We start from the raw sequence: 12651 nt of genomic DNA on the forward strand, positions 1-12651 counted from the left end.
GATCACATATCAATATTCAACCCGAGAACAGCGAGAAACCTTTTTTTTTAATGTTTTTTGGTATCCCAGTGAATCAACAAATAGTGACTACAGGATACCACTCATTTTCAACATTTTACTGTCATTAATATACCTGTTGTGGAAATAATAATAAAAAGTCACCCCATTCTGTGTTGCCTAGAACTGGAGGTCTGAAAAAGAAATTAGTAACAGTAACAAGTACATCTCAGTGACATCACAAAGCTGTACTTACTTCATATTGTTACTGCTTTTTGTCAGACCTCCAGTTCTAGGCAACACAAAATGGGGTGACTTTTTATTATTTCCAGTTTTCAGTACTATAGAAAAGCGCCCAGTGAGAAACGTTCCGCGGTGAAAAAGAAGGTGCGATTAATTTATCTGTAGTTAATCGCGATTAATTTTTCTGTAGTTAATTAATCTAAATTAATCGCAATTAGTCCCAGCCCTAATTTAAATAAAAGCCTATTAAATTACATGCTCTAGATTCTAGAGCATGTAATTTAATAGGCTTTTTATTTCAATGCATTTGTGGACAATGACAATCCAAATGACTTTAAATGTTGTTGTGAGTGTGGTGTTTTTTTTAATGCGTGTACTTTAATGTAAGGTGGAAACAAATGTTGATCATTAGATACATCTATTTATAGTGAGCAAAGACAGAAATTAAATTATGCACAGACTAGTATGGGGAATATCTCTTGCGATCTCATGCGAATCCCTAGACTCCTTCAAAACCGCTCTCAATACAAAGGGCACCTACGGATGGCAGCAAATTCGAAACTGGCCCCCGTAAAATCTGAATCCCCCCCCCCCACCCCTTTTTCCCCTCACTGTATATGTTTTCTTTTCCCTTTTTATCTCCTTTATGATGTTGATTTCCTGTTCTTTGGCTATATAGAAGTGTATATTTGTATATGTCTCTAAATGTTATGATGAATTGAACAACTTTGGACCCTCTTGTAAACAAGTGTAGTGCTTTATTTGTCGTCCACTCACAGTTCAGTTTTTCAAGTTGTGCTTGAAATGTACTGTAATTCTGCAAACTGTTAATAAATACATCAATCAATCAATCAATCAATCAATCAATCAATCAATCAATCAATCAATCAATCAGTCTTTAGAACAGAATGGGATCGATTCGCTCTGATCCGGTTTATGTTTAGAGCGGATACGGAAACGGTGCCTGCATGTATGAGTCACTCAAATCACCGGCGGAAACAGTAGGTGGACCTCTAGACCGGATCAGACTGTTTGCTTCGGAATAGAAACTATAATGTCATGGCGACGCTACATTACTTTAGACCAGAAGAGGGTCCGCGTGTATTTTACGGCCATTTGAATTCTAATTTCGTATTTGATAAAAACAGTATTCAGAATACGGTTTGGTGTTCTGAATACCGGCGTTTGTCAAAAATAGAAATGGTAAATTAAAAACATAAGAATACGGTTGGTTTTCCAGTGGTGGAAAGTAACTAAGTACTTTTACTTGTAAAGGAGTAGTTCTAAATTGCAGTATTGGTACTTTTACTTAAAGTAAAACAATTGAGTACTTTTTCCACCACTGTCGTTTTCTGAAGACACCAGAGAGAGGGAAGTAGTGTGTGGCTGTAAACTCCGCCCTAGTCGCTCGCAGCCGTGCAAGCGCAACCTTTTGCCTTGGTTTTCCTCCCCAGACAGAGCAGAGCAGGAGGAGGAGGAGGCTTCAGGCTTTAATGTGTTCATGTGTTTTGGGACAACTTGGGAAACAACGAGGAGGTCACAGCCAGATCGTATCGTATGTATGGACACGTGGGCTGACGTACAAACTTTTTTCCTTTTTTTTTTACTGCGTTTACATACATTGGACACACACGGGCATCGTCGGGCAAGTCTTCGTCGAGCACTAGAGACCATAATACTAGTATATCCTCCATGCGTTAAATGAATGTATTATAGCCGAGTGCTGAGTCTCTCTCTATGAATGGGCTCTCACTTTTCAACCGTACTGTAATGTAAGTAAAGTCAACATTCCACCAGAGAAGGGAAATTGACTGAGTTGTACAAACTTGTAGCCTACTTTACTTTACTACTGAAAACTACTGAACACGTTGGAACTAAAAGTTGTGGGAATAATGAACCCGATCGCTGTTCCGCTTTGCGTTTTCGTCAACTCAGCCCTATACTAGTTTACATTTACAACACTTTGAAAACATTTTCCTCTTTTTGTCATCCGGGGTAAAGAAGTAAAATCCCGTTTGCGTGGAAAAACCTGTAAAACCTCTTCATAGATCTCCATATAGTTTATGACAGAGTAAAGTTATAGTAAAGCATACAGTGGTAGTAGTAGTAACGTCGGTCATTGTGCCTGACTCTTGAGTAGACGGTAGCATACAGTAGGAGTACAGTAGCCTACAGTAGTGGTTAGTCATTGACTCATTAGCCATTGAAGGGTCTTGACTGGACATTGCATTCAACATTTTTAAAATGATCGAAAAACCCTCCGTTGATCATGAGATCAACGACAATGAAACGACTAGTAGTGCGGATTTGGAGAAGAGCGCGATGATACAACAAGAACAAGAACAACAACAACCACACGAACCCGGCGTAAAATCAATGACCACGAACGGTCTGGATCAACCGAAGACGCCCGGCGGCTCCGCGACGCGCCTTTACCGGCGGCGGTGGCTCATGGTGTGCCTGTTCAGCGCCTACTCCCTGTGCAACTCCTTCCAGTGGATCCAGTACGGCATCATCGGGAACATCTTCACGCGCTTCTACGGCGTGGACGTCTTCACCATAGACTGGATGTCCATGATCTACATGCTCACCTACATCCCCTTCATCTTCCCCGTAACGTGGCTGTTGGAGCGGAAGGGGCTGCGCGTCGTGGCGCTGGCGGCCACGGCGCTGAACTGCGCCGGGACCTGGATCAAGGTGACCAGCGCCCGGCCGGACCTGTTCGCCGTCACCTTCCTGGGCCAGTTCTGCTGCTCGTGCGCGCAGGTGTTCATCCTGGGCATGCCGTCCAGGCTGGCGTCCGTGTGGTTCGGTTCGGACGAGGTGTCCACGGCTTGCTCCATTGGAGTTTTTGGGAATCAGGTATGTAGCCTACCACGTGTGCGTGAATGATGTTGTTGCAAAAAGGTCTTCCCAAAGTTAAACATTGGCAAGTTTGTGTTGTTTATCAATGGACTGCTGTAACATATTATTTAAAAATACGTTTAATAGGTCACAGTTATAGGTAGGTAGGTACACTGTGTACCCACGTGGTTGGTTACCCATCTGGTCAATTTGCGCAATTACGCACGCACTGCTGCAGTGCTGTCAGTCAGTTCAGCCAGGCAATATCGGGTATCCTCACGCAGGTTCACAGAACAAGTCACTAACCATACATACACGATTACACGCTACTTGGCTATGCCTATTCCATACATGGAGAAAGAATAGAAAACAATTGTGATTGTAATAGTCAGTTGACAGTTACTCTCTCAACTGTACACAAATCACATACAGTAGGCCTACACCAAACAAGGAACAAATATACAAATCAATATAAACATTAGTGTCAAGTTTGTCAACCAACAATACTACTATTACTATAGTAAAACGATAAAACACAACACACTACAAATCGACAGCACAAAAGACCTCAGACAATCATGGCGTTCCCACATATGATGACCTTAATTGGGAACAGTGTGTGCTGTGCACACATAGGCAGACATTACAGACTGAATGTGTTACTTAATACACCTTCATGTTCATTTATTTTCCTATTGTGCAAAGTAATCATCGTCTAAATTGCAACATTGTTGCAGCATGCAGGACTACATGCTCATGACACGTGTGTCCGTGTCAAATCAGGTCATGTGTCATGAGCTCTTCAGTTCAGAATAGATCACTATATGATATTTGCCCTTTAACCCATTTTGACCTGAGATCAGATTCTAAAAATGTCTGTTTTTGAAAATGACAGTTTTCTGAAAAAGCTATGTTTCTATGTCAGTCGTTCTTCGTTTAAAAAAAAAATAGCAGACCGACAAGCTCGCGCTATGAGCTTGTAGATTTGCTATTTTGTCAATAGCTAAAGCATAACATAATGCTAACAGTAACACCACTCAAAATGGGATAAAGTGATGATGCCAAATCACTTGACATGGCATTTAAGACCAAAATTCTCACTTCCCTCTTTTATAACTTTTTTTGTCACTTTTGTGATATGACTGACTAATAACGGCATATATTTAGAATCAATCGGGCAGCAGACATGGTGGATTTCAGGTTGAAATATATGACAGAATAGCATACTGATTTTACTGCTGCTACTACTACTAACTGGTAATAGCAGTCAAATATAACTTTGTATATTAAATCCTGACAGTTTTCTGAAAAAACCCATGTTTCTATGTCAGTGGTTCTCACAGGGTTAAAACCCCATGTTTCTATGTCAGTGGTTCTCAAACTATTTCATGTCAAGGACCCCCAAAAAATATCTTTAATTGGCTGCCGACCCCCATCTGAAAATATGTTGTTCCAGACAACTCGGTGCCGCGCTATGAGCTTGTAGATCTGCTTTTTTTCAATAGCTAAAGTATAACATGCTTAAAACCCATTTTGGGCAGGAACCCCTTTTTGGTGTTAACATTATGTTATGCTTTAGCTATTGAAAAATAGCAGATCTACAAGCTTGCGCGCTACGAGCTTATGGTCTGCTATTTTTGAAAAATCGAAGAACCAACTGACATAGAAACATAGCTTTTTCAGAAAACTGTCAGGAAGTAGAAGTCATATTTTGAATCTGATCTCAGGTCAAAATGGGTTAAAACAACCAAAAGGGGCTCCCGCCCCAAAATGGGTTAAACTGACAACATGAGGAAGAGAGAATATGCTACAGTATTGTATACACTGTTATGCATGTATGTACACTTGTACAGAATGTATACTATATGCTACAGTATTGTATACACAGCCAAAACTGAAGGAGGAAGAAAATCAATCTCAACACATTAGCACATGTACAGTAATGGCTCTTGTGCACCATGCCATTTGACCTACAACAAAGATGGTATGATGTCAAACGTAAGTGCACAAATATCCAGAAGATACATAATATGTACAGAGAATTTGGTTTTGACATTACAATAAATTACAGTAGGATCTCACTGTATACAATACCTTTTAACAAAGCCCAACTCATTTAGACATAAAACAGTAAAAAGAGAGAAACATTTATTTAAGTATGATGCAATCATTGTCTGACAGTTTGATTCAGTGTGGCACTTCTTTATTATTTTTAAATTTAACCACAGTTTCCTCATTTATCATCTGTGTGTGTGTGCATGACCCAGTAGTGTAATTAGACTAAGGACCAACTATTACATAATGCTTATCTATTTGGTGAGTGTAGGGGCGAGTCAGACTTTTATCTTTGACATATTCTAACTCCCTAATACATTTCATAATTAGTGCACATTACTGTGATCAAAGACAGGATCTGGCAATAAACTGTTAACCCCTGTATTTTTTCTCAGTGAAAATATAGTTAATGTCCTCTTATTTCTTTATCTCTTCTCTCGGTTTAACTTCAACATTGTTCTTTATTGACATAATTTGTTACTTGTTATTTCTCTCGCTTTACATAGATTGTGCATTACATTCACACACACATTCATACACCTTTACATAGATTGTGCATTACATTCACACACACATTCATACACCAATGGCAGAGGAAACCATGCAAGGTTCAGGTTGCAACCGGTCAAGTGCTCGTTTTTTTTGGGGGGGGGGGGGGGGGGGGTGGACGCAACACAACACGATATATCTGTCTAAACAACTGATCTGTGGAATGTAAAATAAGCAGTTTTCTGTTGCTACACTTAAAAACAAGTGTGAACCCATAGTCACGTTCATAGCTATGTAGGTACCTGTATCTGTGCTTGCCTGACGGGCACTAAGTGCCTCTGAGACCAGCTCTCAGTGTCGACCCCTGATGTGATGTTGAATACCTGGTTTTTCCAAAATAGAGATTAGTTGACTCCACTTCGGAAAAGACACTGAGACATGATTAGTACTCTATAATGACCCACTGTAATGGAATCAGAGTCCATGTTTATTTTAAATGTGCTAACTTTAACTTCTGCCTCATTCAGAACATGATATTGATATATGCTGCAGATTATTAAAGGTAATGTACAATCCTTTAGTCTAGCGGAAAGAAGGATTGCAACATAGTGTTGGAAAGTGAAATGTTGTTTATTAATAAGCCATTATGTTCTTTTAGAATTTGCATGATTTTACAGATACATCGTTTTCAAAACATGATTTATTTAACCAAATGTATTATTAAAAAGGCTAAAGAGACGGGGTGACCCGTTTGGTGAATATAGCAATAATTACAATCAAAACATTTAACAGATATCACTTACAGCACCTTTTTAATATTAACTGGTTTGTTCAAAGTAGCCCATACTAGAGAGAGACTCCCCTAAAGCTCTGGTGCATGCATGTTTTAGATTCCACAAGGGGATAATTACAGTTACAAAAAAGAAACATAATTACTTGCCGAGGTCCCTGTTTTTTTTGCCCAAAACACGAAGAGGTGGGCTAATAGTGTGGGAGGAGATGACAGAATTGTTGTGTTTCCATCACATGACGATGCAAGAGGTGATAAATAGCGTAACATCCAGATGAGCCCCACAGCCAGCATAAGCAGCAACGAGGCGTGAAAGGGTTCGAGGACATTGTGAGACACCCGGTCACAGCTGGTAGCTTCAGTCGCTTCTTTTCCCTCTCCGTCCGAAACGTTTTGAGTGAAGCAGCAAATCTTCACCCAGAGACAAGTTAATACATGACAAGGGGCCAGCGAATATATCGCTCCAACAGCCACAGCCTCGGCCCCCTCTCTCAGTCTCAAGGCGGTTGAACAGCCACAGCCTCGGCCCCCTCTCTCAGTCTCAAGGCGGTTGACATGCCGCACAACAGCAACGGAAAGAAACGCAACAGCGTGGATTCCAAATCCAGCAGTGAGGAATGGTCCCTGTCCAGACTGTCACAGACTCTGGCTCCGGGCCACGCTTCCCTGCAGTGGAGTCCAGGACCTCTGGGTAAAGCTCTCAGCGTCAGCTCCCGGTTAGACGTCGAGGCTGTGACGTGCGGCGACCGGGCCGAGCTGTTCCCCAAGCCGGTGACCAAGCTGTACCTCCGCCGCTGGGCCATGCTGCTGCTGTTCAGCGGCGTCTCGGCCAGCAACGCCTTCATGTGGCTCCAGTACGGCATCATCAGCAACATATTCATGCGCTTCTACGACATCGACTCGCTGGCCATCGACTGGCTGGCCATGATCTACCTGCTCACGTACATCCCGCTCATCCTGCCCGTCCTGTGGCTGCTGGACAACCGGGGGATCCGGGACGTGGTGCTGGTCGGCGCCGCCTTCAACTGCATCGGCGCGTGGATCAAGATCGGCAGCGCGGGTCCCGACCTGTTCCCCGTCACCTTCTTCGGCCAGTTCGTGTGCTCGGTGTCCACCGTGTTCGTCCTGGGCATCCCCTCCTACCTGGCGTCGGTGTGGTTCGGCCACAGCGAAGTGTCCACGGCGTGCTCCATAGGGGTACTGGGAAACCAGGTTTGTCTTCATGTCGTCTTGTTCGTTGTCATCTACGTTAATGATCATACCATGTGGTGCAGACTGTGTGTATATCCACAAACAGTGCGAGTGCTGTTTGTGGGTACACAGTGGCTGCACTGTATGTCTGAGTCAAGTGGTGCATGTAGTACCATAGTGTGGAAGCATTATGGGCTGGCTGTGTTAACTGTGGGAGAAACTCTCTTGACCATTCCCTGTCTATTCAGACACTATGCAGGCGCTATTATTTGTTAAATATGGAGGATTGGTCATCAAAATCTACTTTTTTATTAAAGACTTTGTGAAATGGGGTCTCTGGCCATTGTTTTTGCATTAAAGGCAAGCCATCATTGACCTCGTAACAAATGGTTTGAGTTGCTGCATATCATCATTATGTGGACCTGTTGTGACTATGTAAACTACCGTTGTAAAGGAGCTCAACACATTAGAGAACTATGACAGCCGTGTGTGTGTGTGTTGCGTGTGTGTGTCATACTGTCCAGTTTCCATTGACCTCTTGCATTTACAGGATGCTTTTTTTTTTTTGTGGTGTAACCACTCCTAAAGACAGCTATGCGTGTCCCTGGATCTGTCCCAGGCTGGGTGGCTGGGTCTGTCCGAGCACGAAAATAGCATTATAGCGTTTGTTCACCACTACAAGTGTCACTGTTGCACAGCCTAACACACACACACACACACACACACACACACACACACACACACACACACACACACACACACACACACACACACACACCAGTGATGAGGGCTTGTACAGTACAGCACAAGTACAGTACAGCACCACTCACTTCAGACGGGTCTGATTTTCTTTTTTTTTAAACATTGTTTAGTTTTGACTTTTGAGCGATACCTAACCGATCCAATGACTGGCCGCGCGTGTGTGTGTGTGTGTCTGTATGTCCGTTTGGAGTACAAACTGCTGCAATACCACTGGTTGACCTAAAGTGGCGCTGTTGAGCAGCCTAAAGGGCCATTCACCCTGAGCGCTATAACTATAACTGCAGCCAGCCAGCGGTGTTGTTGAGCAGCCTGCACCGCTCAGTTCACACAGGTGTGATTTTTAAGGGCTAGCCCACTTTGATAGAGGTTTGGATTATGTAGGTAGTAGGGGTGTGATGATGAGATACAGTAACTAATCAACACTTAACGATACAACTATATCCATATGTAAAACAGCAACATTGTTGTCTCCACCAGGCCGAAGGCATGGGGGGAGAGTATGTTTTGCACTCCGTCCGTGTGTGTGTGTCCGTCCGTCCGTCTGTTACCAGCTAATCTCCGGCACTGTTAACCCAGTCGATGCCAAATTTTGCACACACACTCCCTGGATGCCAACGATGAACCTCTGCCCCAAATCTAACAGAACGGCCTGTTATAGCGCCACCAGGAGGCCGAATTTTCTTTCGCAAATCGTTACACACTATCTCTATAGTCATGTGTTCAAGACGGATCTGTCCGATATTTCAGATTCCATCCTGATTGCCTAACATTGGCTTTCAAAGTTTACAGGATTGGCCCGTTTTTAACAAAAAGCCTGAAATCACGAAGGCAGTGTGCAATTTACGTGAAATCTTTCACAGACTTTCCTACTAGGCTGAGGAATATATCCCACCCTTTTCACATTGGCCTGTTCTAGCGCCACCAACAGGTGGATTTTTGCAAAACACATTTTTGGAACAAAATGCCTCAAATCATGAACGCAGTTACGCAGCGTGTAATTTACGTGAATTCTTTCACAGATTTTCCTACTAGGCTGAGGAATATATCGCACCCTTTTCACATTGGCCTGTTATAGCGCCACCAACAGGTGGATTTTTGAAAGACACATTTTTGGAACAAAATGCCTCTAATCATCCAATTGCCATCCAAGGCAATGGCACCCATTTCACATTGGCCTGTTATAGCGCCACCAGGAGGCCACAACCTGACCTGCCCTGGTGGAGACACTTTATCTAGTTTGATATGATTTCATTTTACAATGCAAATAATCAATTGTATCGATACTAAATACAATATTGTGTGCAATTAAAAAAAAAGAGACATGGTTCAATTTTAATTAGGCTACTTTTACATTCCATATTGCTACACTTGGTCTATGGATACAATTTACAATTTAGGCATTTAGCAGACGCTCTTAATCCAGAGCGATTTACATGTGAATGTGATGTACACTGGCATGTACATCACAACCTGTGGGGCTGGGTAAATGGGTAACAAGACTACTCGCCCTGTTTCTGTTTTCCTCCCAGAATTCTCCCCAGTGAGGGGTGGGAGAGGCTGGACAGCAGACGGCTGGACTTTGAATTTCTCTAACTATAAACTTTCATGACAGCAGAACAGCCTAAGTACAAATATAATTTATGAAAAGCTACTACAGTGAAGTCTGTTCACAGAAGTTGTTGTAGGATATGTGGGGATTATCTGACGAGGTACCATTTGAGGGGGCAAAACCTTACATATACTAAATAATACTAAATTGTTTATAGGTTCAATATAAGTCAAATAATATAGCCTTTCCACAGGAGTATCTTTTTATATTTTTCCAAAAAGAATACAAACAGCCAATAGCATAATTACAAGTTATCCCCCTCACTGAGGAAAATTCCGGGAGGAAAAACGGGCAAGCACCGGGGGGAGTAGTCCAGTATTCGGGTAAATGTACTGTATTTTGTTCTCGTATATGTGATGTCTTACCTTGTGGGCCACGAGCCTGTAATAAAGTTTATTATTATTGCGTTTCAGAAACGGCGCTGCTTCCCCATTTCTGAGGATTCTATCCTAAAAGTGAAGGTCTGATAAGCAGCTAAACTAAACGGCCAAGAAAATCCAAGTTTCTGCATCAAACCAGCGTTTAAACCGCGCGTTTAGTCAGCCTCTTCCTTTTTTTTTCCAAGGAAGTTGAAAAGCTTTAGCGCCTCCCCTGGTCGAATGTGGAATTATTTTGCCAACTGACTTTCAGTTCAGTCGACTAAACAAGCGGTTTAAAGGCTTGTTTGATGCCGAGACTTGGACTTTCTTGGCCGTTCCTAGATAACTAATCTAGCTCCTTATCAGACCTTCACTTTTTGGATAAAATCCTCAGAAAAGGGTTAAGCAGCGTAAGTTGTGGAAACCATGCGCCGTTTCTGAAACGCATATGGTAGGGCTTGGACTCGGGACCTCATGAGCGTAGGGACTGAGGGAACGTATCGCGGCTAAGCTCAACATAACATATGCAGAAACTATATGTCAATAGTGACACCTACGTATAGTAGGTGTCACTAAAAACAAAATGTTTGTGAAATGTCCAACTTGCAGTGGGTATATTCCAGTGCTAGCAGCAGTTCTTCACTGCAGTTTTCTCCTGACATCAATGGAAATGGTCTAATTTGGTAGTAATCTTGTTAACTTTAAAACTTTAAAATGTTTCTCTTTGTATTTCCTTCTTAAAACAGGATATAATTCATTTGATTGATTGATTGACATACAGTACATTGCATTCTTAATGAACTTTCAGATTTCCTGTTTTTGGTTATATAGAAAAGTGTATATTTGTACGTCTCTACATGTTCTGATGAATTGAAAATGGTGGACCCTGTTGTAAACGAGTGTAATGCTTTATATGGTGTCGCCCACAGTTAATTAACAGTTTTTTGTATTGAGTTGTGCTTGAAATGTACTGTAATTCTGCAATACTGTCAATAAATAATAAATCAATCGATCAATCAATGTCTAAATGAAGCATTCATCAGCTGATTTATTTAACTTTGGGGTTGATAATAGGGATGCACGATTAATCAGTAGCATAATCAGAATAGGCCATATTGGTATCGGAACGGTCTCAAGATAATACAGAATATTCAATCGGTTTGTAGAGATCGGATATCGGTCATAATGTCATAATCGTGCACCCCTAGTTGATAATGTTTTGTTTGCCCTACAGCTGGGCATTGCCATCGGTTTCCTGGTGCCCCCCATCCTGGTGCCTCCCATCCTGGTGCCTCCCATCCTGGTTGATAATGTTTTGTTTTGCCCTCCAGCTGGGCATTGCCATCGGGTTCCTGGTGCCGCCCATCCTATTTGATAATGTTTTTGTTTTGCCCTCCAGCTGGGCATTGCCATCGGGTTCCTGGTGCCGCCCATCCTATTTGATAATGTTTTTGTTTTGCCCTCCAGCTGGGCATTGCCATCGGGTTCCTGGTGCCCCCCATCCTATTTGATAATGTTTTTGTTTTGCCCTCCAGCTGGGCTTTGCCATCGGGTTCCTGGTGCCCCCCATCCTATTTTGATAATGGTTTTGTTTAACCCTCCAGCTGGGCATTGCCATCGGGTTCCTGGTGCCGCCCATCCTAGTTGATAATGGTTTTGTTTAACCCTCCAGCTGGGCATTGCCATCGGGTTCCTGGTGCCACCCATCCTAGTTGATAATGGTTTTGTTTTGCCCTCCAGCTGGGCATTGCCATCGGGTTCCTGGTGCCGCCCATCCTGGTGCCCAACGTGGAGGACCTGGATGAGCTGGCTCACCACATCCGCATCATGTTCTACATCACTGCGGGCGTGGCCACCGTACTCTTCATCCTCGTCGTCATCGGTAAGATTATTTTTTACTTTAACCCCATTTTAGACCTGACGTCGATTCTACCAAATGTAGTTCTGAATCAGTTTTCTGAAAAACCTCATGTTTCTAATATCTAGTGGTTCTCAAACATTTTCATGTCGAGGACCCCCAAAGATGTTATGTACTGTATTTCCAGAAGCAAAAGATTTGAGTTGAAAAAAAACGTTCGCTGTGAAAGAATATATATTCAAAGATTTGCCCCACATTTTCACGATTTTTCTAAAATAGTAGACCTACAAGTTCATGAGCTTGTAGATCTGCTATTTTTCAATAGCTAAAGTATGACATGATGTTTAAAACACAAAAAGGGGTTCCTGCTCAAAATGCGTTAACACTGACAGAAAATAGAATGATGTAATCCAGGGCAACCCAGGTCTCCTACTGCACCTCTTGGGGTTTTTAT

At 42.5% G+C, this 12651-nt stretch overlaps 2 protein-coding genes across 3 annotated transcripts in view; both read left to right on the plus strand.

The window, feature by feature from the left end:
• zc3h14 (zinc finger CCCH-type containing 14) overlaps nt 1–12651 on the plus strand; it is a 90373-nt gene that overhangs the window by 57238 nt on the left and 20484 nt on the right. The gene's annotated exons all lie outside the window — the stretch shown is intronic.
• flvcr2b (FLVCR choline and putative heme transporter 2b) overlaps nt 1733–12651 on the plus strand; it is a 55015-nt gene continuing 44096 nt past the window's right edge. The window contains exons 1-2 of one of the 2 annotated variants that reach the window (XM_083791027.1): nt 1733–3102; nt 12080–12221. In XM_083791027.1, coding sequence (XP_083647153.1) covers nt 2485–3102; nt 12080–12221 — 760 coding nt within the window. In that variant the 5' untranslated portion in view covers nt 1733–2484. Of the gene's footprint in view, nt 3103–7080; nt 7631–12079; nt 12222–12651 lie in introns of those variants that run through there. The other variant, XM_083791028.1, reaches the window with a different exon arrangement.

Source organism: Protomyctophum parallelum, assembly GCF_964188405.1.
Source record: "Protomyctophum parallelum genome assembly, chromosome: 19".
NCBI classification, from domain to species: domain Eukaryota; kingdom Metazoa; phylum Chordata; class Actinopteri; order Myctophiformes; family Myctophidae; genus Protomyctophum; species Protomyctophum parallelum.